Here is a 21,858-nt window from a genome sequence, read left to right on the forward strand (position 1 = left end):
TGAGCAAATATGAAGCTAGCTTTGACCAGGTGTCTCCTAGATGTTTCTGCATCAACTGATATTTAAAGGCCATGGAGAGAAAGAGACACACACACACACACACTCACTCCGGAGGAGGTTGTGATGGAGACTACCATTCTGGGATTCAAGGGCAAGTTGGATGCACACCTTCTTGCAAAGCACATTGAGGGATACGGGTTAACAAGGTCTCCATCAGGGAACACCCAGCTTGGCCTCCTTTTGTGCGGGTCGCCGGACTAGATGGACCTAAGGTCTGATCTGGTGAAGGCGTTTCTTATGTTCTTATGTTCTTACTTATAGGCTAAGTGGTTTACATTGAGGTACTCAAGCATTTTTCCCTATCTGTCCTGGCAGGCTCACATTCTATCTAATGTACCTGGGGCAATGGGGGATTAAGTTACTTGCCCAGGGTCACAATGAGCAGAGAGATGCCCTCTTCTGTGGTCCAAGGAAGCTTCTTAGTGGACACTATTGCTAAATGACCTGCGAGTGGCCAAAACAGCAGTTATCCTACCAATGCATCTCTTATCTGTATGCTTTAACTTCGTATTTCTAGCTTTTAAAAATAATTTTTTAAATCCCAATTCACCAATCAAAGATGTTAATAAAATGGTCAGGAAACAGCAGCCAGCCTGGTAGCATACAAATAATTTAAAATGCCCAATTAGGAGCTGCAGCAGTTCTGTTTTCAGTCGAATCAATTTTGAGTCTTTGTATTTTTGGAAGCAACCAGAAAGTGCAAGCCATGAATAATGAGTTAGCCAAACTATTTCAGGGATTCAGGAATGAGATGCCAAGGGAAAGCATGTGATGTAGGTAGAGACTAAGTTAAGCTGAGTGATGAGTTGAAGCAGAAAAATCAGTGCCAAAGAAGATTCAGAAATAAAACTAAAGTCCATTGGATATTACAATATTTTATTAAACCAATTAAATGACCATTTTTGTTGATTTGTTTTATTGATAAGAATTAACCACATCGGCCAACTCTGTTTTTAGACTTGTCCATGCTCTGAGCAGTGGCTTATAAATTTGATTGATTAAATACAGGTTAGTTTTTGGGGTGTGCGACCTCTCCAACCGTATGGGCTGCCTAGTATAAGATAAATACAGGTTAGTTTTTGTGGTGTGTGGTGTGTGATCTCTCCAGCCATATGGGCTGCCTAGTACAAGGGGGCACCACCATACCAAAGTGCCTTCCTATACCTTTCTACATTCCGTGAAAGGGGGAAAAAAAGAGGCAGTTGATGGGGAATAATGGTGCAGGGCAGAAGTGGTGATGGGAGAAAAGGGGGATATTGAGCAAAACATGAAAGAAAAAAGTACTGTGTTAGAAACAGACACTACAGAAGGAGGAAACAATGTACTATAGATGAAACTAATGAAGAGAAATGAATCGCAATTTTTTTTCCCACAGTGCACTAGTTAGTCTAGAGCTGAACTGATTTAGACTATGTTTAGTGATAATAATCTTGTAGTACATGCACCAAGCCTTGGGAGCAGGGGTCCCCCAAAGTCCCTCCTTGAGGGCTGAATCCAGTCAGGTTTTCAGGATTTCCCCAATGAATGTGCATTGAAAGCAGTGCAAGCACATAGATCTCATGCATAGTCATTGGGGAAATCCTGAAAACCCGACTGGATTCGGCTCTCAAGGAGGGACGTTGGGGACCCCTGCTTTGGAATTTTAGATTCATATGACAGAAGTCCTGCAGACTTGATAACTTTCAACCCAATAAGGCGGACAGTTTCCCCTTTTGCAAACATAGCTTAGGGAAACATAAACCATCCAAGAAGGATCTATACAACTATGTATCCTGTATAGATTAAAACCTGATGCTAACATTTTATGATTTTAGGGTGGTGATACAAGATTTAATCTTGCCAAAATTGGATTACTGCGATTCGCTTTATTTTGGACTGACACGTGTAAAGAATAAGGCCTTGCAGTTGGTAATGAATTCAGCTGCTAGGCCGATTACAAATACACCTAGAATGGTGCACATTTCACCTGCCTTGAAACAGCTTCACTGGCTACCAATAAGACAGAGGGTACAGTGCAAAGTCCTCGCGATAGTCCAGGTTTTATATAGGTCGACCCCGACATGTTTCGATGTTTTCTGGGAGATCAATAAACTTGGAAGGACACTAAGATCGGGGGGGGGGGGGGGGGATGAGAGTAATAGCTTCTAAAATGAAAATATTTTGTATCCCCTGGACATCTGAGATTGTGTACAGAATGTGCCACTTTTAAAAGACACATCTGTTTGTTGATGCCTATATGTAAGATATAGCAATACTTCTAATTTTTGATTTGGGTATGTGGCCGCCATATACACGCAGATATTGAATGTCGTCTGTTCGTTGATATTTATGGAATTTTATGAATGTTTTGATACTGGAAACCACCTAGATTTTAGGCGGTATATAAATGTTGTAAATAAATAAATAAAGGTTGATTTGAGTTGTACCTTTATCAAGAAGGGAGATTTTCTGAGTTACAAAAGCAAGAAAGTGGAAGTCAATTTATTTTCTGTGTGGCATTATTCATGACAAGGTTGGAAGCAACAGCATTTGTGTAGGCATTACATGATGGTTAGCGTTAAATACTGAGACATTAATTTGTTGAAAGCAGTGCCAAAAATATGTGACAGATTTCCAAAAATGATATTCCAAGTATATAGCTTGATACTCTGAAAGGGTTTTGTTGTTTGTGGTTGGACATTGTCATTGCTTAGGCTTGAATTTATTAGAAGCTCTTGCCTTTGTCAGTGAGTTGGAGCCGACATCGTAATGATTTAGCTGAACATTAGCAAGCTCTTAAAATAGAGATTTGAAGAGAATTAGAATTCTAGTACTAGTAAAGATTTGAGAGGTAGATAGAAAATCATTTTGAGCAAGATAAGAGGCGTCTTCTAAATTGAAAGTGCAGCATTGTGAAGGGTAAGGGCTTGGATAAGGAACGGGGAAAGGAGACCAAGCTGACCCAACAAATGTGGTTAAAGTTGCAGCCACTTGGCAATCCCAGTAGCCAAAAATAGAGAGGTGGAACGTACCAGGCTCTAATAGCTGTGAGCAAGCTAAGGCTGTGGAACTTGTATATATCTTGTACTTTATGCTTAAGTGGTATTTTGTGTTACAGAAACATTGCAGAGGCACTCATCAGTAAAGGGCTGTCCACTGTCATTCGCTACCGCCAGGATGATGACCAAAGATCTTCACATTATGATGAACTGCTAGCGGCAGAGGCTCGGTGAGTGACTGTTTTATAACATGCTGTTTTGTTTTGTTTTTTTGGAGGGGGGTTTTAGTGGTAGTCATTAACAACACTGAGTATAGGATCTACTGTAAATTTAAAAAATGAGATCAGATATAACTGGTATAACTTTTGGATTTCCTAAAATATATCTCTGCTGAATGGAAATAAAAGGTACCATTGCGGTGGTATCTTCATCTTTCTCCTTGGGCCTGTTGATGGAGCCATGGTGCAAAACTGTAAACCAGCATGCAGAAGACCTGGATCAGTGGTTCTCAACATGCCCTACCAGCCAGCCTTGTTTTCAGGATGTCAAAATGATTATGCATATGAGAGATCTGTATGCATTGCCTCCATCATATGCAGATATAACTCATGCCTATTCACTGTGCAGATCCTCAAAACCTAACTGGCTGGGTGTGTCCTGGGCTCTTTGGGGAGGGTGGGATAGAAAACGATATCAATAAAGATTGGGTTGAGAACCCATGACCTACATAAATGCCATCTCTCTCCTAGAACATGAGGGGTTTCCTGGCAGAGTATCCTCATAAAACTGCTGTATAGAAACTCTGAAATATGATGTCAAGGGCAGGGGTGTTACTTCCCTCCTATTTCTTTTGTGCATCTTGAAAAGAACTGTGTAACACAATCCATGTTGGTGTTCCAGGTGAAGGAGATACTTTAGTGGTGGCTCTGGCCACTGCTGCTAGAGAAGGCCATGTCTACAAGGTATACTGGATCATGGAGAGAGTCCTGTCCTTGAGCACCAGTACCTTTCATCCATTAGTTTTCTCAGCCTCCAGAGACCTGGCTTCTGTTTGTGAGGACACTCATTGACATTCAGGAATTGTTGATGAGCCCCTGCATCTTGAATGAATTTGAGAAGTCTGGAACCTGCTTGTTTAGGTAACCAGGACCTTGTGTTCAACCTGTTCACCTTCCACAATGACAGGTGAAGACCCTTCGGGGGGGGGGGGAGGAGGGAGAGGGGGTTGTTGGTAAAGATATCCCTTGGGGATAAATTTCATGAGTGCTTTGTTCTGATGGGACAACACCACCAATGTTTTAGAAGTTAAGTAGGTTAAAAGCAATAAAAGCAAGTTCCTCTACACAACAAACAAGTCCCAGACTTACCCAGTTCAATTAAGATGTTCACTAGCATCCTCGCTGAGGTCCAGTCTGTACAAAAAGGTAGTGACATGGTTCATGAAAGCTGAACATATTAACTATTGTCTTCCTCAGATATTTGTCACCATGATTCATCTGATTCTTTTCTGTTGTCTTATGTGTTCTGTGAAGATCTCCATAAGGCAAACAGAGGAGGTAGAAGGGAAAAAAAAAATCTTGACCAATCTCTTGAAGTAATTGGTGTTGCAACCATTGCTGTCCTAAAAAATATTAGTGACAACAGGAGGATGATTTCACTTGCATTAGAATTTTATCAGGGTCTGATTTAAGGCCAACTAAAGTTTAGAGGGCCATGCCATTTTTGCCTACAATTGTCTGGAATTTTTTCAGGGTTTTTTAGCTTTAGGATGTCTTAAGGTTTCTAGATATTTCAGTATTCAACACACTATCCATTGGAAAGAAAGTGGTAGGATCCTGCTTCAGTCATAGGAAGGAGGGGAGTAAAGGGGGGGAGCTACAAGTGTTAGGAGGGGGGGAGGGAATGAGCTCTGCACAGGTCCTGGGACAGAGCCTGTGGAAGCAGTGAGTGCTGTGAGATTTGGAGGGGGGTGGGGAGGGTAGTGGAGGAGGAAATGTTTTGAGACCTTGTAAGAATGAGAGGAAATGAGGGGATTGCTGCTATAGGATGAGTAAAAACTGACAGCAAATGCAAAATATTTATATGATGGTGGACAGATATAGGGGTTTTTTTTTGGGGGGAGCACTGAATAAATGAGCACATGAGCAGCAGCAGAAAGTGTGTGTGTGTATGAACAATATGAGAGTGTGTGCATTTGTGGTAAAAAAACAAAAACCCAACAGTATGAAGAAGTGAGCGCTTTTAGAGCTGTACTGAATTGCATAATGTACTATTTGGCCAAATACAAATAATGAAAAAATATTTGGCCCGAATAAAAATACCGAATTCGAATAATGGGCATTGAGCTTTAACATGCATCATAATAATAATAAAAAAAGCAATGTGAAATAAGAGATCACGTGTTTTTCAGTAGGATTTAGCACAGTAGAGCCCTGGATTATTTGTATTCGAATTTAAATCACTATTCGGCTAAATACGAATAATGTATTCAGGGCAGAATTAAATATGAAATAATTGGTATAACCCTAATATCTTTGTTGGACGTTCTCATAAATTGCTTCCTTTGGAAAATTTCGTTTGAGTGGCAAAATCTACTGGTGCAAACAGACCTGTGAATGTACAAAGTGAAGGGAAGTTTTTAGCCCGGGGAATTTACTCAAGTTATCTATTCAGTTACCTTTGAAAATACACTCTGTATCCTTTCAGACACACCAAAGGAAACAAAATGGTTTTCTTTTGCTGCTTCCATTTGTGAACCTTTCTTTAAAGGTAAAACTATTTTGGACACGTTGGCCATGCATCTCAGGTGCAGTTTTTTCCTTGGTATCTCTGGTTTGTGCCAGAGGCAATGGAGGGTGGAAACAGATGTCGAACATCCCTGGTTCTCAATACATTGCTCCAGAGCTGCCCAGTTACCTTCTTCAGGTGGGTGATGTTTTAGCTAGTCATGTTTATGAACTTACACAGAAGTCGGTGTGCTTTTTATAGTTCTTGGTTCTACTGATTGAACTCAGTGCAGCAAGGTCAATAATGCACTGTTAGGGTTGCCACTGATCCAAAACTGGCCAAAATACCATATACTCGAATATAAACTGATCTGAATATAAACCGAGGTATCATTTTTTCCCCCTCCAAAAAGGGGAAAAAAAGATTGACCTGAATATAAGCTGAGGTTAGAAATTTGGGTTATCATGGTGAGCCAATCTATAAAGACTGTTCACCCTCTCTGCCCATCAGCTATCTTATAAGTCACTAAACATAATACAAATATCTGTGCTGCATATATCCCAAAGCTAACATATTCATAACAAGGCCCCTACATAGGAAAAAACAGCTACAAGCAACCACAAACTTAAATAAAATGTAGACAAAAATAAAACTTAAATCTCAATAAGCCATATGAAGTTCAACACCAGAGAAAGAGAAGTAGCATTCTACACTTTGGAATATAGAAAGAAAGCAGTGCAAATTTACAGTAAAACTGCATTGTCTGTTCATGAAATTAAAATAAATGTATTTTTTTCCACCGTTGTTGTCTGGCCATTTTATTCATGTTTATCCCAGTTTCTGCTTTCTTCTGTCTTTTCTTAATTTTCTTTCCAGGGTCTGAAGTCTGCCTCTTCTCTCATTCCTGTCTTCACTTCCACTCCTACATCCATTTCTGACTTTAACCTTTTCCTTTTAGTTTTCCTGCATCTCTTATCTGCTTCTATTTCTCCAGTTTTGTTTTTGGGTTTTTTTTTTTTTTTTTTTGCTAACTCTTCCTCCAGCATCTTCTTTCTCTTTCCCCCTTTATTTTCACTCTTCTAACCAGTATCTATTGTCTTGCCCCCTCCATTCAGCATATGTTCTCCCCTCTTTCCTCCAACACCTCATCTCTCTTTTTCCCTCCAAGATCTCTCCCCCATCACCTTTTGCTTCTTCCTACAGAGTCATGGGTCGGGGCAAGCCTGACATGTGAGGCAGGCAGCTGATTCCTCTCGGCGGAAGTCCTCCATGCTGCTTGCTGGCTGCTGGGAGGAGCAGGGAGTTGAGGAGTCAGTGGCGTATCCAGATTTAGAGCAGCTCTGCCTTCAGTCCTCTCCCGGTCCCACTAAACCGGCTAGCAATAAGAAAAGCTAGATGCCATGGGGGCCTTCCCTCTTACTAAATCGCTATAGGAAGTAACTTCAGAGGGGGCGAGATCAAGACCAGCAGAACCTTTAGTGATTTGGCAAGAAGGAAGGCCCGCACAGCATCTGGCTTCGTTATTGCTAGCCAGTTTAGCAGGACTGGGATAGGACCGAAGGCAGGGCTGCTCACAATCCAGATGCGCCACCGACTCTCACTCCCCTCTCCTCCCAACGATATGCAAACAGCATTGAGGACCATTGCGGCTGTCGCTGGGAGGAATCAGCTGCCTGCCTCGCATGTCGGACCTGCCCGGTAGGCTTAAATTTTGATAATTAGTAGATTCAAATATAAATCAAGACACCCATTTTTGCACCACGTGGCCCCATGGCCCAAAAATTGTGGTTTATATTCGAGTATGTACAGTGAGTTGGCAGATCTTGAGCTTTAACCCTTAAAGCACTCCGTTTAAAACATGTGCTCATCTGATGTTGTCCCCTCAAAGTGTTAATGCTGTCGCATCTCTCTTCTCCTGGAGAGTTGAAAAGTAGGGGAAAGTTTGAATGAAGGCTAGAGTTAGGGCATGGAAACGGTGTTACTCGGGGGGGGGGGGGGGGGGATGAGGAGAGAAAATGAGTACAGGTACAAGATCCTTTATCTGAAATTATGAAAACCAAAAGGTTCTGAAAAATGAAGTTTGACACTGCTTCTTTTAGGCTTGGAGGTATTGCTGTAGTCCTGTAGTTTGGAACATGTTTGGGTTTAAAGTGTTTAATGTTTGTCTTATTTTGAAATAAAAAAAGTTCTGCTGGCAATTTTATGATCTTACGGTCTGTCCTTTTTCTGACTTAAAATTACCATTCCAAAATCCTAAAAGTTCCAAAAACTGAAATATACCTGGTCCCAAGGATTTTGGATAAAAGATCTTATATCTGTAAATGTGTATTTGCCCGATGTAGAGTTAATCTGGCCTTAGATTTTGAGTATGTGGAATTAATTTTCAACTTATGCTATATCAATATGAATTTTCAACTTAGCAAATATCAATATCCCAGTGCAAAAAATTATTGTAATGTGTATTTATGGCTTAGGACCTCGGATGCGACCCATTTCACATGGGATAATCTTCCTATGGCTCCCTTGCATCATCATTGGTCCAAAATAGCCAAACAAAGGACTCCTTTTTTACAAAGCTGGCGAGGTAAATGCTCTTAGGAATTATATGAGCATTGGAGCATTTACCTCGCTGGCCTGCTGTAAAAACCTCTACCATGTAAAAGCTAGCAAAGTTTCTTATGAATTTGCAAATATTCATATTCTAAATCTTTTTATAAAGTATTGCAAACCGTACTTAGCTTATTTAGAAAATGATCTAAAATAGCACCACTGAAAATATTCAATTAGCATTGAACTCAAAACTAGCTAATGGCCAGGATCCATTTCTGGCCAGTAAATTGCTTTGAATATTGACCCATAAGTTCTTACTTATTTACCTATTGCATTTCTGTTCCACCTTTATCAAAAACCAGACAAAAAAACTCAACCATCAAAAATCAAAAGATAAACATTCAGAGTAGAGCTGTAAAAAAGTTATTCCCAAATGTGATCACATCAAACTTGCTATAACAATATAAATCATGACTGTGTATCATTTCATACTTAGTGGGAAAAAAACCTCAGACAATTATTATGTCATTTCAAAAATGCCCAGGCTGATCAATTGAACGAAACATCACTGTTATCATTGGTCATAAAAAAATCTTCTTGTGCATTTATGCATAAATTAATGTAATCTATTAACAAAATGGAAATAATATTTTATCTTAATAACTTAGCTTCTTTGGTTGAAGAATCTTGATTCCAACGGGACCCATTTCACTCAATGCTTCATCAGGGAATCGGTGTATAAACAGAAAAATGGGGGACTAGAACTTCTTTGACTGGATAACAAGAAAGTTGGACTTGGGAGAGTCTTTGGACGTCGTGTACCTGGACTTCAGTAAAGCTTTTGACAGTGTCCCACACCGCAGGCTGCTAAGTAAGATGGAATCGATGGGGTTAGGAGAGACATTTACTGCATGGGTCAATGATTGGCTGAGTGGCAGACTTCAGAGGGTGGTGGTTAATGGTACCCTCTCTAAAACATTGGAGGTGACCAGTGGAGTGCAGCAGGGCTCGGTCCTGGGTCCACTCCTTTTCAACATATTCATAGGGGATATGACTCAAGGGCTTCAAAGTAAAATAACACTATTCGCCGATGACGCCAAACTATGTAATATAGTAAGTGAATGCAGTTTACAGAATTATATGGCGCAGGACCTGCTTACATTGGAAAGTTGGTCCTCAACCTGGCAGCTAGGCTTCAATGCTAAGAAATGTAATGTCATGCACCTCGGAAGCGGAAATCCATGCAGGACGTACTTCTTGAACGGAGAAACTTTAATTAGGACTTCAGCAGAACGAGATTTAGGAGTAATCATCAGTGCAGACATGAAAACTGCCAATCAAGTGGAGAAGGCTTCATCTAAGGCAAGGCAGATATTGGGTTGTATCAATAGAAGTTTCGTCAGCCGAAAGCCAGAAGTCATAATGCCGTTGTACAGGGCCATGGTGAGACCTCATCTGGAGTACTGTGTGCAATTCTGGAGGCCACATTACAGTAAAGATGTGCGCAGAATTGAATCGGTTCAGCGGACAGCCACCAGGATGATCTCGGGGCTCAAGGGTCTCTCTTATGAAGACAGACTGAACAAATTGCAGCTCTACACTCTCGAGGAACGTAGGGAGAGGGGAGACATGATCGAAACATTTAAGTACCTCACGGGACGTGTCGAAATGGAAGATGATATTTTCTTTCTCAAGGGACCCTCGGCCACAAGGGGCACCCGCTCAAACTCAGAGGCGGAAAATTTCATGGCGACACCAGAAAGTATTTCTTCACAGAGAGAGTGGTTGACCATTGGAACAAGCTTACAGTGCAGGTGATCGAGGCAGACAGCGTGCCAGACTTTAAGAATAAATGGGATACCCATGTGGGATCCCTACGAGGGTCAAGATAAGAAAATTGGGTCATTAGGGCATAGACAGGGGGTGGGTAAGCAGAGTGGGCAGACTTGATGGGCTGTAGCCCTTTTCTGCCGTCATCTTCTATGTTTCTATGAACTAAACTAGTCTCCCCATACAGCACCAACAAGATGCCATTGCATCCTATAACAAACAAACAATTAGACAACAGCCATAACTCTGACTTACCACACATACAATCTACAATCACTACATAACACCCCAATCCCGGAAAAGGCTAAATTCTGGAGGAAGCCTCCAGCTTGACAGCCAACTCAAGGCTAATTCTACCTCTTGAAACAATATTTCCAGACTAAATGAGAATATAAAACAGATTAACAAAATATCAATAACTTGAGTGAATTGATATGCCTATTGACAGTTATGGTAGTGAGATGATATTTTGTTACCTAATTAATCTGTTTTATATTCTCATTTAATCTGTTGACTTTATATTTATTTTATTTTGTTTTGTTTGTTGGCTGTATTTTTTTTTTAACTTTGGATATAATAGAGTAATGAGATTCATACTTCACAATAGTTAAAATTTGCATGCAGGACGTACTTCTTGAACGGAGAAACTTTAATTAGGACTTCAGCAGAACGAGATTTAGGAGTAATCATCAGTGCAGACATGAAAACTGCCAATCAAGTGGAGAAGGCTTCATCTAAGGCAAGGCAGATATTGGGTTGTATCAATAGAAGTTTCGTCAGCCGAAAGCCAGAAGTCATAATGCCGTTTTATCCCAGGACAAGCAGGCATGATATTCTCACACATGGGTGACGTCATCTACGGAGCCCCAGCGCGGACAGCTTTTTAAGCAAACTTGCTAGAAGTTTCAAGTTTGCACACTGCACCACGCATGTGCTAGCCTTCTCGCCACTAGAGGGCGCATCCCCACCTCGTGGTCCTCAGTTCGTTTTCATCCGCGGAGCCAGAAGCCCTGTGGATTATCTGTGCTAAGATTGCCTTCTGTCGCCGCGGCTGTGTTGCATTTTTGACGCGGTCGCTGCGTTTTTGGTTTATTTCTTTCTTTCTTTCTTTCTTTAAAAAAAAAAAAAAAAAAAAATTTTTTTCGTTTTCCGCGCTCCGGGGGCTCCCGGTAGCCATGGCCGAGGAACCTCGCTTGTTCCCGGCCTTGTTTTGGGCCCATGTCCCGGCCCGTAACGGGATTTAAGAAGTGTGGTAGGTGTGATCGACTTTTGTCCATCACTGATCCTCACAGGTGCTGCCTGAGGTGTTTGGGGCCCCATCACCCGACAGCATCGTGCCCTAAGTGTGCCACCTTCCAGAAACGGGCTCTTAACCGTCGAAAGGCCCGTATGGCTGATCTCTTCGCCGTTGATACCCCGGCGGGGAAGGCCTCGAGCTCGGCCTCGGCTTCGGCCCCGGCCTCGACCTCGGCCTCGACCTCGGACCCCTCGGTTCCCTCGAAGCTGGTCGCTTCGCAGAAGCAAGCCTCGGGTAAGTCTCCACTTCCTTCCTCAGCTCCATCTGTCAGGAAGCCATCCTCGGGCTCTTCGTCGGCGGGACCGTCGGCCTCGACCCAGACCAAGGGATCGAAGGGGGGCGCCCCGAGGGAATACTCGAGACCGAGGTCGCCCTCTGCGGAGCGCCCCCAGGTATTGCCCCAGGGTCTTACTATCCCGGTATTCCAGGAGTTGCTTCGCGCTTTAATCTCCTCGGAGCTCTCCGGGGCCATTGAGACTTTGCAGCAGGCTTCGGCCTCGACTTCGGTCTCGGTGGCCCCGCAGTTGGCGACCTCGGCCTCGGGCACCGGCCTTTCAGCGGCCGAAGCTCCCTCGGCCTCGACCACGTTGCTTCCCTCGGCTCCGACCTCGATGACACAGCCTGAGGTCAGTGTGCGAACCCGAGACAAGCAGCGCCGGGTACGCCGGATTTCCTCATCCTCCTCCCCGAGGTCTTCACGGGGTTCTTCACCCTCGAGCAAGCCCCAGCCGAAGCATCGCCTCAAAAAAGCAAAGCGGGCTCGAGCCTCGCCCCGAAGGAGTCGTCGCTCGACCCCGCCCGAGACCGAGGCACTGTGTGTCGAGGATCTTCGCCTCGACAACCCCAATCTGGTACTGACACTGGAGGGTTCCCGTGCCTCCTCACCGAGGCGGAAGGGACGGACCTCCAAGCCCCGTACCCCGGGGGGTTCCCCGAGGGGGTCTCTTCGGCGGGCTGTCTCCCCGACCCCTTCGAGGTCGCGGGATCGTGCTTCTTGGGGTTCGGGGTCTGGGGGGCAGTTTGGCTATTCTCGCCAGGCATCTCCCTTTGACTCCGCTGAGAAGTCCCGGTCGCCCTCCCCACCTGCACGGACTACTTCTTTTTCGAAATTCGTCCATGATATGGCGAAGGCTTTGGGGGTGGACCTGGCGGCGGGGTCCATCTATACTAAGGAATTTTTGGAAGAGCAGGATTCCCCTGCCCCTCAACGGGAATCCCCCCGCCTCCCGCTTAACAAGGTCCTCCTTCAAACCTTGCTGCGGAACCTTGAGGCCCCTCTTACAGTAGCGGTAGTGCCCACCAAGATGGAATCCAAGTATCGGACACTTCCCCCTAAGGGGTTTGAAAAAGGACAACTTTCCCATCAGTCACTCTTGGTTGAGTCGGCTCTTAAGCGCTCGCAGCCCTCGAGAGTCTCGGCTGCTGTCCCCCCGGGGAGAGAGGGACGGACCCTAGATAAATTTGGCCGTCGCCTGTACGCGAATTCCCAGATGGCCACGAGGGTCCTCAACTATGCTTTCGCCTACTCTTCCTATCTCAGGTCCATGGTCAAGGATCTGCCGGAATTTCAGGGGCTGATCCCGGAGTCACATAGGGAGAAATTTGCCTCTTTTGCGTCCAACCTATCCCAGCTCAGATTTTATCTGTTCCATGCGGTGTATGACGCCTTTGAGCTCGCCTCGAGGGTCTCGGCTTGTGCGGTTGCCATGCGCCGGCTGGCCTGGCTGCGGACCCTCGAGATGGACCCCAACCTACAGGAGCGCTTAGCCAATCTACCCTGTGTCGGGTCGGAGTTGTTCGACGACTCCCTGGATGCGGCTACCAAGAAGCTGTCTGAACAGGAGCGCTCTTTGGCGGCTCTCGTTCGCCCGAAGCCTAAGCCGTTGCCTCAGAGGCCATTCAAGCAACCACCTAGGCGGTATCCTCAAAAAACGACGCCGGCCTTTTCGAGACCTCCGCCTCGACGTCCACCCCAGGGGAGAGGGGGGCCCCCCAAGCCCGCTGCGCAGGGGACATCTAAGCCGGCACCGTCCTTTTGACGGGATGAGCGGCAGGGGGCTGGCCCCCGCCGCGTCGGCATCCAACCCCCTCCCCATCGGGGGTCGGCTCTCGGCTTTTGCCAGGGTCTGGTCAGGGATAACGTCGGACGCATGGGTGCTCCGGACCATCTCAGAGGGCTATTCATTAAACTTCTCAAGACAGCCTACCGACATGCCCCCCGGGGCGTGCCCGCCCAATCGGAGCCAGTTGGCCCTTCTCCGAGAGGAAGCCAGGGCCCTGTTGAGCCTCCGGGCGGTCGAAGTGGTGCCTCTCGACCAGCAGGGCCAGGGATTTTATTCCCGTTACTTTTTGGTTCCAAAGAAGACCGGGGACTTGCGCCCCATTTTGGACCTCCGGAAGCTCAACAAGTTCCTGGTCAGGGAGAAGTTCCGTATGTTATCGCTTCCGATTCTATATCCTCTGTTGGACGAGAGGGACTGGATGTGCTCCCTCGATTTGAAGGAAGCGTACACCCATGTTCCGGTGCATCCCGACTTTCGGAAGTTTTTAAGATTTCAGGTCGGGGACTTGCACCCACAATACCGTGTACTACCCTTCGGTCTGGCTTTGTCCCCTCGGGTATTCACGAAATGCATGGTGGTGGTCGCGGCTGCTCTGCGTTCCCGGGGGTTGCAGGTCTTTCCCTATCTGGACGATTGGCTGATCAAGGCCCCGACAAGGGAAGGAGTTATTTCAGCGACCCAACAGACTATCACGCTTCTTCAGGGTCTCGGGTTCGAGGTGAACTTTCCCAAGTCTCACTTACAGCCGACTCAATCCCTCCAGTTTATAGGGGCCGTGCTGGACACGGTTCTCCTCCGTGCCTTCCTTCCTTCTCCGCGACTGGAGGCCCTGCTTCGCCTGGGCCGGCAGGTTGCGCAACTGCAGGTAGTGTCGGCTCAACGCATGATGGTGCTTTTGGGGCACATGGCATCGACGGTCCAAGTAACCCCATTTGCCCGGTTGCACCTGAGGATCCCTCAGTGGACCTTGGCCTCGCAATGGCGTCAGGACCGCGACCCGCTATCTCGACGTTTGACTGTGACTCCGTCCTTCAGACGCTCGCTCCGTTGGTGGACCAACTCTACAAATCTGTCCGGAGGTTTGCTCTTTCGCGTTCCTCCGCATTGCAAGGTCCTGACCACGGACTCGTCGGAGTATGCGTGGGGAGCGCATCTGGACGGTTTGCGAACGCAAGGCCTATGGTCGGCCGCGGACCGTCGGTGTCACATCAACGTGTTGGAGCTTCGGGCCATTTATCTGGCCGCTCGGGCCTTCTGTCACCTCCTGCACGATCGAGTGGTTCTCGTTCGGACAGACAACCAGGTGGCAATGTATTACGTCAACAAGCAAGGAGGGACGGGCTCTTGGCCTCTGTGCCAGGAAGCCCTGCGGCTCTGGACATGGGCCGTCTCTCAGAACGTTTTCTTGCGGGCGGTTTACATTCAGGGGGAGCTGAATTGTCTAGCAGACAAACTCAGTCGTCTCCTCCAGCCACACGAGTGGTCGCTGAACTCCCGAGTCCTACGCGAAGTCTTCGACCGCTGGGGGACTCCTCAGGTGGATCTGTTTGCTTCGCCCGAGACTTGCAAACTACCCCTCTACTGTTCTCGGATGTACTCACGGGACCGTCTCGAGGCCGATGCTTTTCTTCTCGACTGGGAGGGGAGGTTCCTTTATGCGTTCCCTCCTTTCCCTCTGATTTTGAGAACGTTAGTTCATCTGAAATCGACCAAGGCCACTATGATTCTCATTGCGCCTCGCTGGCCAAGACAACACTGGTTCTCCCTGCTTCTTCAACTCAGTGTCAGGGTGCCTCTGCTTCTGCCTGTCTTTCCCTCTCTGCTGTCTCAGAGTCGGGGTTCGCTGTTACATCCCAATCTTCAGTCGTTACATCTGACCGCTTGGTTCCTTTCCCCTTGACTTCGATTCCAGTTTCTCACTCAGTGCGGGAAATCTTAGAGGCCTCTCGCAAGGTCTCGACTAGGCTTTGCTATTCCCAGAAGTGGACCAGATTTTCTTCCTGGTGCTCCACCAACCACCTTGAACCGGGTTCTGTTCCAGTGTCTTCGGTGCTGGAATATCTGTTACATCTGTCGAATTCTGGTCTGAAGACGACTTCCATTCGAGTGCATCTTAGTGCCATTGCTGCATTCCATCAACATCTCGAGGGTCGTTCCCTCTCTCTGCATCCTCTGGTTTCTCGTTTCATGAGGGGTCTTGTGAATGTTCATCCTCCTCTCAAGCCTCCTCCTGTCGTATGGGATCTTAATGTGGTCTTGGCTCAACTGATGAAACCGCCTTTTGAGCCGATCGATAAAGCTCTCCTTAAGTTTCTTACTTGGAAAGTAGTCTTTTTGATTGCGCTCACGTCAGCTCGTCGGATTAGCGAGCTACAGGCTTTGGTTGCGGACCCTCCTTTTACTGTATTTCATCATGACAAGGTGGTTCTTCGCACCCATCCCAAATTTTTGCCTAAGGTTGTGTCTGATTTCCACCTCAATCAGTCCATTGTTCTTCCGGTATTTTTTCCGAAGCCCCATTCTCATCCTGGTGAAACGGCGCTTCACACGCTTGACTGTAAGAGGGCGTTGGCTTTTTATCTCCAACGTACTAAGTCTCATCGGAAGGTTCCTCAATTGTTTTTGTCCTTTGATCCTAATCGGGTAGGACATCCGGTTTCCAAGCGTACCTTATCCAACTGGTTAGCTGCTTGTATATCTTTTTGCTACGCTCAGGCTGGTCTCCCGCTCTCGGGTCGAGTTACGGGGCACAAGGTCAGGGCGATGGCAGCTTCGGTTGCTTTCCTCCGTTCTACTCCTATGGAGGACATATGTAAAGCTGCCACCTGGTCTTCGGTTCATACGTTCACCTCCCATTACTGTCTGGACTCCTTGTCCAGGAGTGACGGCCGGTTTGGCCAGTCGGTGTTACATAACCTGTTTTCCTAAATTGCCATCCTCCCACCTACCCTCTTTCTGGTTGGCTTGGAGGTCACCAATGTGTGAGAATATCATGCCTGCTTGTCCTGGGATAAAGCACAGTTACTTACCGTAACAGGTGTTATCCAGGGACAGCAGGCATATATTCTCACAACCCGCCCACCTCCCCGGGGATGGCTTCTTTGCTGGATATGGAACTGAGGACCACGAGGTGGGGATGCGCCCTCTAGTGGCGAGAAGGCTAGCACATGCGTGGTGCAGTGTGCAAACTTGAAACTTCTAGCAAGTTTGCTTAAAAAGCTGTCCGCGCTGGGGCTCCGTAGATGACGTCACCCATGTGTGAGAATATATGCCTGCTGTCCCTGGATAACACCTGTTACGGTAAGTAACTGTGCTGTACAGGGCCATGGTGAGACCTCATCTGGAGTACTGTGTGCAATTCTGGAGGCCACATTACAGTAAAGATGTGCGCAGAATTGAATCGGTTCAGCGGACAGCCACCAGGATGATCTCGGGGCTCAAGGGTCTCTCTTATGAAGACAGACTGAACAAATTGCAGCTCTACACTCTCGAGGAACGTAGGGAGAGGGGAGACATGATCGAAACATTTAAGTACCTCACGGGACGTGTCGAAATGGAAGATGATATTTTCTTTCTCAAGGGACCCTCGGCCACAAGGGGCACCCGCTCAAACTCAGAGGCGGAAAATTTCATGGCGACACCAGAAAGTATTTCTTCACAGAGAGAGTGGTTGACCATTGGAACAAGCTTACAGTGCAGGTGATCGAGGCAGACAGCGTGCCAGACTTTAAGAATAAATGGGATACCCATGTGGGATCCCTACGAGGGTCAAGATAAGAAAATTGGGTCATTAGGGCATAGACAGGGGGTGGGTAAGCAGAGTGGGCAGACTTGATGGGCTGTAGCCCTTTTCTGCCGTCATCTTCTATGTTTCTATGAACTAAACTAGTCTCCCCATACAGCACCAACAAGATGCCATTGCATCCTATAACAAACAAACAATTAGACAACAGCCATAACTCTGACTTACCACACATACAATCTACAATCACTACATAACACCCCAATCCCGGAAAAGGCTAAATTCTGGAGGAAGCCTCCAGCTTGACAGCCAACTCAAGGCTAATTCTACCTCTTGAAACAATATTTCCAGACTAAATGAGAATATAAAACAGATTAACAAAATATCAATAACTTGAGTGAATTGATATGCCTATTGACAGTTATGGTAGTGAGATGATATTTTGTTACCTAATTAATCTGTTTTATATTCTCATTTAATCTGTTGACTTTATATTTATTTTATTTTGTTTTGTTTGTTGGCTGTATTTTTTTTTTTTTTTTTTTAACTTTGGATATAATAGAGTAATGAGATTCATACTTCACAATAGTTAAAATTTGAGTTGCAAGGAAATTAAATGGAAGTAAAGTTGGTTTCCATTTTAGATCCATGGTTCAATGTAGTATTTAAGTTGAACTAATACCCTAAGCATTCAGTTGGAAGATATCTGATCCTGTGTCAAGTGACCTAAGGCCTCTGCTTGTCCTGGATCGGTATCATAGAATCTTGCTACTCTTTGGGGATTCTGCATGGAATTTTGCTACTCTTTGGGGTTCCAGATTCTTGCTTACTCTGAGATAATGGAATGTTGCTACTGTTTGAGTTTTGGCCAGGTACTAGTGACCTGGATTGGCCACTGTGAGAACGGGCTACTGGACTTGATGGACCTTTGGTCAGACCCAGTAAGGCTATTCTTATGTTCTTATGACTGTCTTGGAATCAGAGAGCCTCTCGCGCCCCTCACTCACACTAATGCTCTCACCCACTAAGATCCCATCCCTAGTCTAAAATATGTCTAAAATATTTCCTACTCACGCATTACAGCCCATCATCAATCTACCTAGGGCAACCCACTTAGCAGCCTAGCGCCCCTCCCCCAAACACCTACCTACTAAAACCCAATTCTAGAAGAGTATAGCGTGCAGTTGGTTAGTGGAACTGGCTTGTAGTTGAGTGGGTTAGGCTGGATTAGTGTGAGTCAGGAATTGGATAGGTGAATGGGGGATGTAGGCATCCTGGAGTTAAGTCACCCCAGCAAAAATCACTTGGTAAAATCACCCCATCTTTGAATCAGGACTTAGGGGTGGTTTTAACATTGACTGCCTGAAATTAAGCAGAAAAGCCAACTGAACAGAGGGTTTTCCTTGCGCACATCTCTTCCATTTGTCCCTATTAAGCCTGTGTACATCTCTGTATTTTCTCTAATGCTTCAGAATAAACCATTCTTAAATCAAGAAGAAAGCCATTAGTGTCTAGATATCCATTAATGTATCATTTAATAAATTTAAATGATTCACAGTTTGTATAAATGGAGATCTGTTGGTACATATAAAAGGCTCATCACCCTTATATTGATAAAAAATGAAGATCCATTAAAACTGGTTATCGAAGCAATTCTCTATTCATATATCAATAAGCATACCAAATGGAGCAGCATTAATTTATAGCTCTTTACAAAAGTTGTTAGAGGCTATTTATGTTGCATCCATACTATTAGGCTATCAGTGGCTCTTAAACCTGTCCTGGGGGACCCCCAGCCAGTTGGGTTTTCAATATATCCCTAAAATTTGCATGCCTGTCACCTCTGTTATATGCAAATCTGTCTCATGCATATTCAATAGGGATATCTCGAAAATCCAACTGGCTGGGGTTCCCCCAGGACAGGTTTGAGTGCGCCTTTTGCTTTACACATCATTGATGTGCATCTGGATTACAGAGCAGGGTCACAAGGACAATGGGAAATGTGGTGTAGGAGTATGTTAGAGCTGTGGAAAAATTGGGGAGAAAGGAGGACTTGGGGGTAGGAAGAAGGAAGGCAATTATGGACACTAGAAGGGAGAGTATGAAGCAAAAGGTGTAGCTTCAGTGTTGGGTTAGTGACTGCACCATTAGAATGGAAAATGAATGAGAGAGAGATTTGTTCTCCTCTTAAGCTTATTCTCCAGTGTTTCCATGGTTTCTCTTCTCCCCCCTCTCCTATTAGGATGGATGCTTAGTTCTGACAAGTGCATCATTTTCTTTTGGGAAAATATCCCACATAGTTTAAAAGGAGGCTTTTCCCCCTTGATGGTAACAAAAACACATATATTCTGATGTTAGATGTACCAGCTGGCTGCCTTCTGCAAGGAGATGTTTTGCAGCAAGCTGGCTGCCACAAATAAACTTTCATGCTCGCAGTGCTGATCAGCTCAAAAGAAATTCTCTCGCTCGTGATTCTAGTACCGTACCACGCAAACACCCCTCCCTTTTCCTTGCTGTAGCCAAAAGGAAGAAAATGCATCTTAAGATTTAAAAAAAGCACTTGTTTGAGTTGCTTCCGCTCAGCTCATGGGGGAGGAAACGCACAAAAAAAGCCTCTTTCCACCCCCCACCCCCAGTAATAGTAGCTGCAGCTGCTGTGGCAGGCAGGTGTTTTCCCAGAGTTCAAATGCTCGTCTGTGTGTTCAGTGTGCAGAAATTGTCAAGGCCCTGCTTTATTTTAACTTCTCCACATTGTTGCAGATACCGGAGGAGCCGTGCACTTAGTGATGTGTGTGCTGGCATGCAGGAGACCTGTGGCTAAATGTAATTGTAATAGATAAGTGGCTGTAAAAATGACATACCTCCCTGCAATTATCTCCAGACTCCCTAGATGCACTGGATGTGCTGTTTTGCTTATATGTTTAATTCAATTTGATATTCTGTTTCACCGGAATTAGCACAAAGAGAACTGCAGAAATAACAAATGACGAAGAAAGCAGAGAAACCAAAACACAAGAAGCTTATAACTTCCCCCTCCTTATTCGCGGGGGTTAGGGGCAGAGCCGGCCCGCAAATATGGAAAAACTGCAAACAATATTCGGGCCGGTTCGGCCCTTATCCCCCGCTTCCCCCAGCAAGTTTTAGCCCTGTAAGCCCCCCCCTTAAGCCTTACCTGGTGATCTAGTGGGTTTTCAGGTAGGAACAATCTTCCCACGCTCCTGCCCCGTGCAGATCGCTCACAGGAAATGGCTGCCTTGAGCTCCTGTAGTCTCTCGAGCCATTTCCTGTGAGCGATCTGCACAAGGCAGGAGCATGGGAAGATCGCTCCTGCCTGAAAACCCGCTAGACCACCAGGTAAGGCTTAAGAGGGGAGGGGCTTACAGGGCTAAAAAAAAGCCCCAAAAATAAAAATTTATTTTTTGGTCAAAAATCACGAATAACCGAATCCGTAGATACGGAATTCGCGAATATGGAGGGAAAGTGTAACCACATTCAGTATGAAGCCAATTCAAATGTTGTAATTGATGCTGCAAATACCTATGTAAACACTAAGGTGGAAATTCTAATACCTAAATTAATTGAAAAATTCATTAGAAATAGCAAAAAAAAAAAATGGTGAGGTTGAAGTGCCTACCGGCGCCAGAATCACGCCTACGTAGGCACTTTAGGCCGCCAAACGCCAAAGTGTAGGCTTGGCCAATGCCAGAACTGGTGTTAGGCGGCCTAACAGAAAACCCTGGCCTACATTTCCCAGGACTCTTTCCCGTAGGCGCAGTTCTGAAACGGGTGCCGATGCGCGATTAACACGCCATCGGCAGCCGCTTTTAAGACGGCCGTCGATATTGGCATCGGTTTCAGAATCCAGCCCTAAATATTTGAACTGCGTCTAAAATCAGAAATAGGAAATGAAACAGATTTTATAAATTGATCCTAAAATGACAGATAAAGCAGAATTAGTGTTTAAATTAAACACACACACACTCTGTCTAAAGTTTGATTTTGTTGAGTTTTGTAGGGATAATTATTTGATTAGCTGATAAGCTAATTAGCTAGTAATCACTCTGTTAGTTTGTGGCTTGTCTCTGGAGTATGATTTTGCCTTAAACTGATCCCAAAACAAAGGAAAGGGTTTCACGAAGGTTTTCCTGGCAATATGAGATAAGAATACAACACTTTGGAAATATATTACAATTTATTGGTTTTATACAGTGTGGGGCTCATAATCAAAACTTAAACATGTCTAAAAATCCGCCAAGTTGGAATTTGGACGACCTAAAAGACAGGTCTTGCAAGTGCCAATAATCAAACCTATTTTTTGACCGTATCTAGGGACATTTTAGGCCTCTGAATGCCGCTGTGTGCCCAGAGCTGAAAGGGTCGTATTTAGAGACGTGGTTGGAGTGGAATGGGGGCCAACCTAGACTTAGTCGCACTGCAGAGATAAGAGAATGTTTTACTAGACTTCCTGGTCAGAACTTATACTTTGTGAGTTAGACGATGTAAAAACAGGTATAAGTGCCCAAAAAGTATCCAAAGTAACCAGATAACCATTGCAGAAACAAAGTAAAGACCCACACACACTCCCTCAGTGTTCACTGACCCCCCTCACCC

At 45.4% G+C, this 21,858-nt stretch overlaps 1 protein-coding gene across 1 annotated transcript in view; it reads left to right on the top strand.

Moving 5' to 3' along the window:
• SND1 (staphylococcal nuclease and tudor domain containing 1) overlaps positions 1-21,858 on the top strand; it is a 1,352,488-nt gene that overhangs the window by 370,091 nt on the left and 960,539 nt on the right. The window contains exon 13 of the mRNA XM_033959404.1: positions 3,158-3,268. Within this exon, the coding sequence (XP_033815295.1) occupies positions 3,158-3,268 (111 nt within the window). The remainder of the gene's footprint in view (positions 1-3,157; positions 3,269-21,858) is intronic.

The sequence above is a fragment of the Geotrypetes seraphini genome, chromosome 9 (assembly GCF_902459505.1).
Source record: "Geotrypetes seraphini chromosome 9, aGeoSer1.1, whole genome shotgun sequence".
Classification (NCBI taxonomy): domain Eukaryota; kingdom Metazoa; phylum Chordata; class Amphibia; order Gymnophiona; family Dermophiidae; genus Geotrypetes; species Geotrypetes seraphini.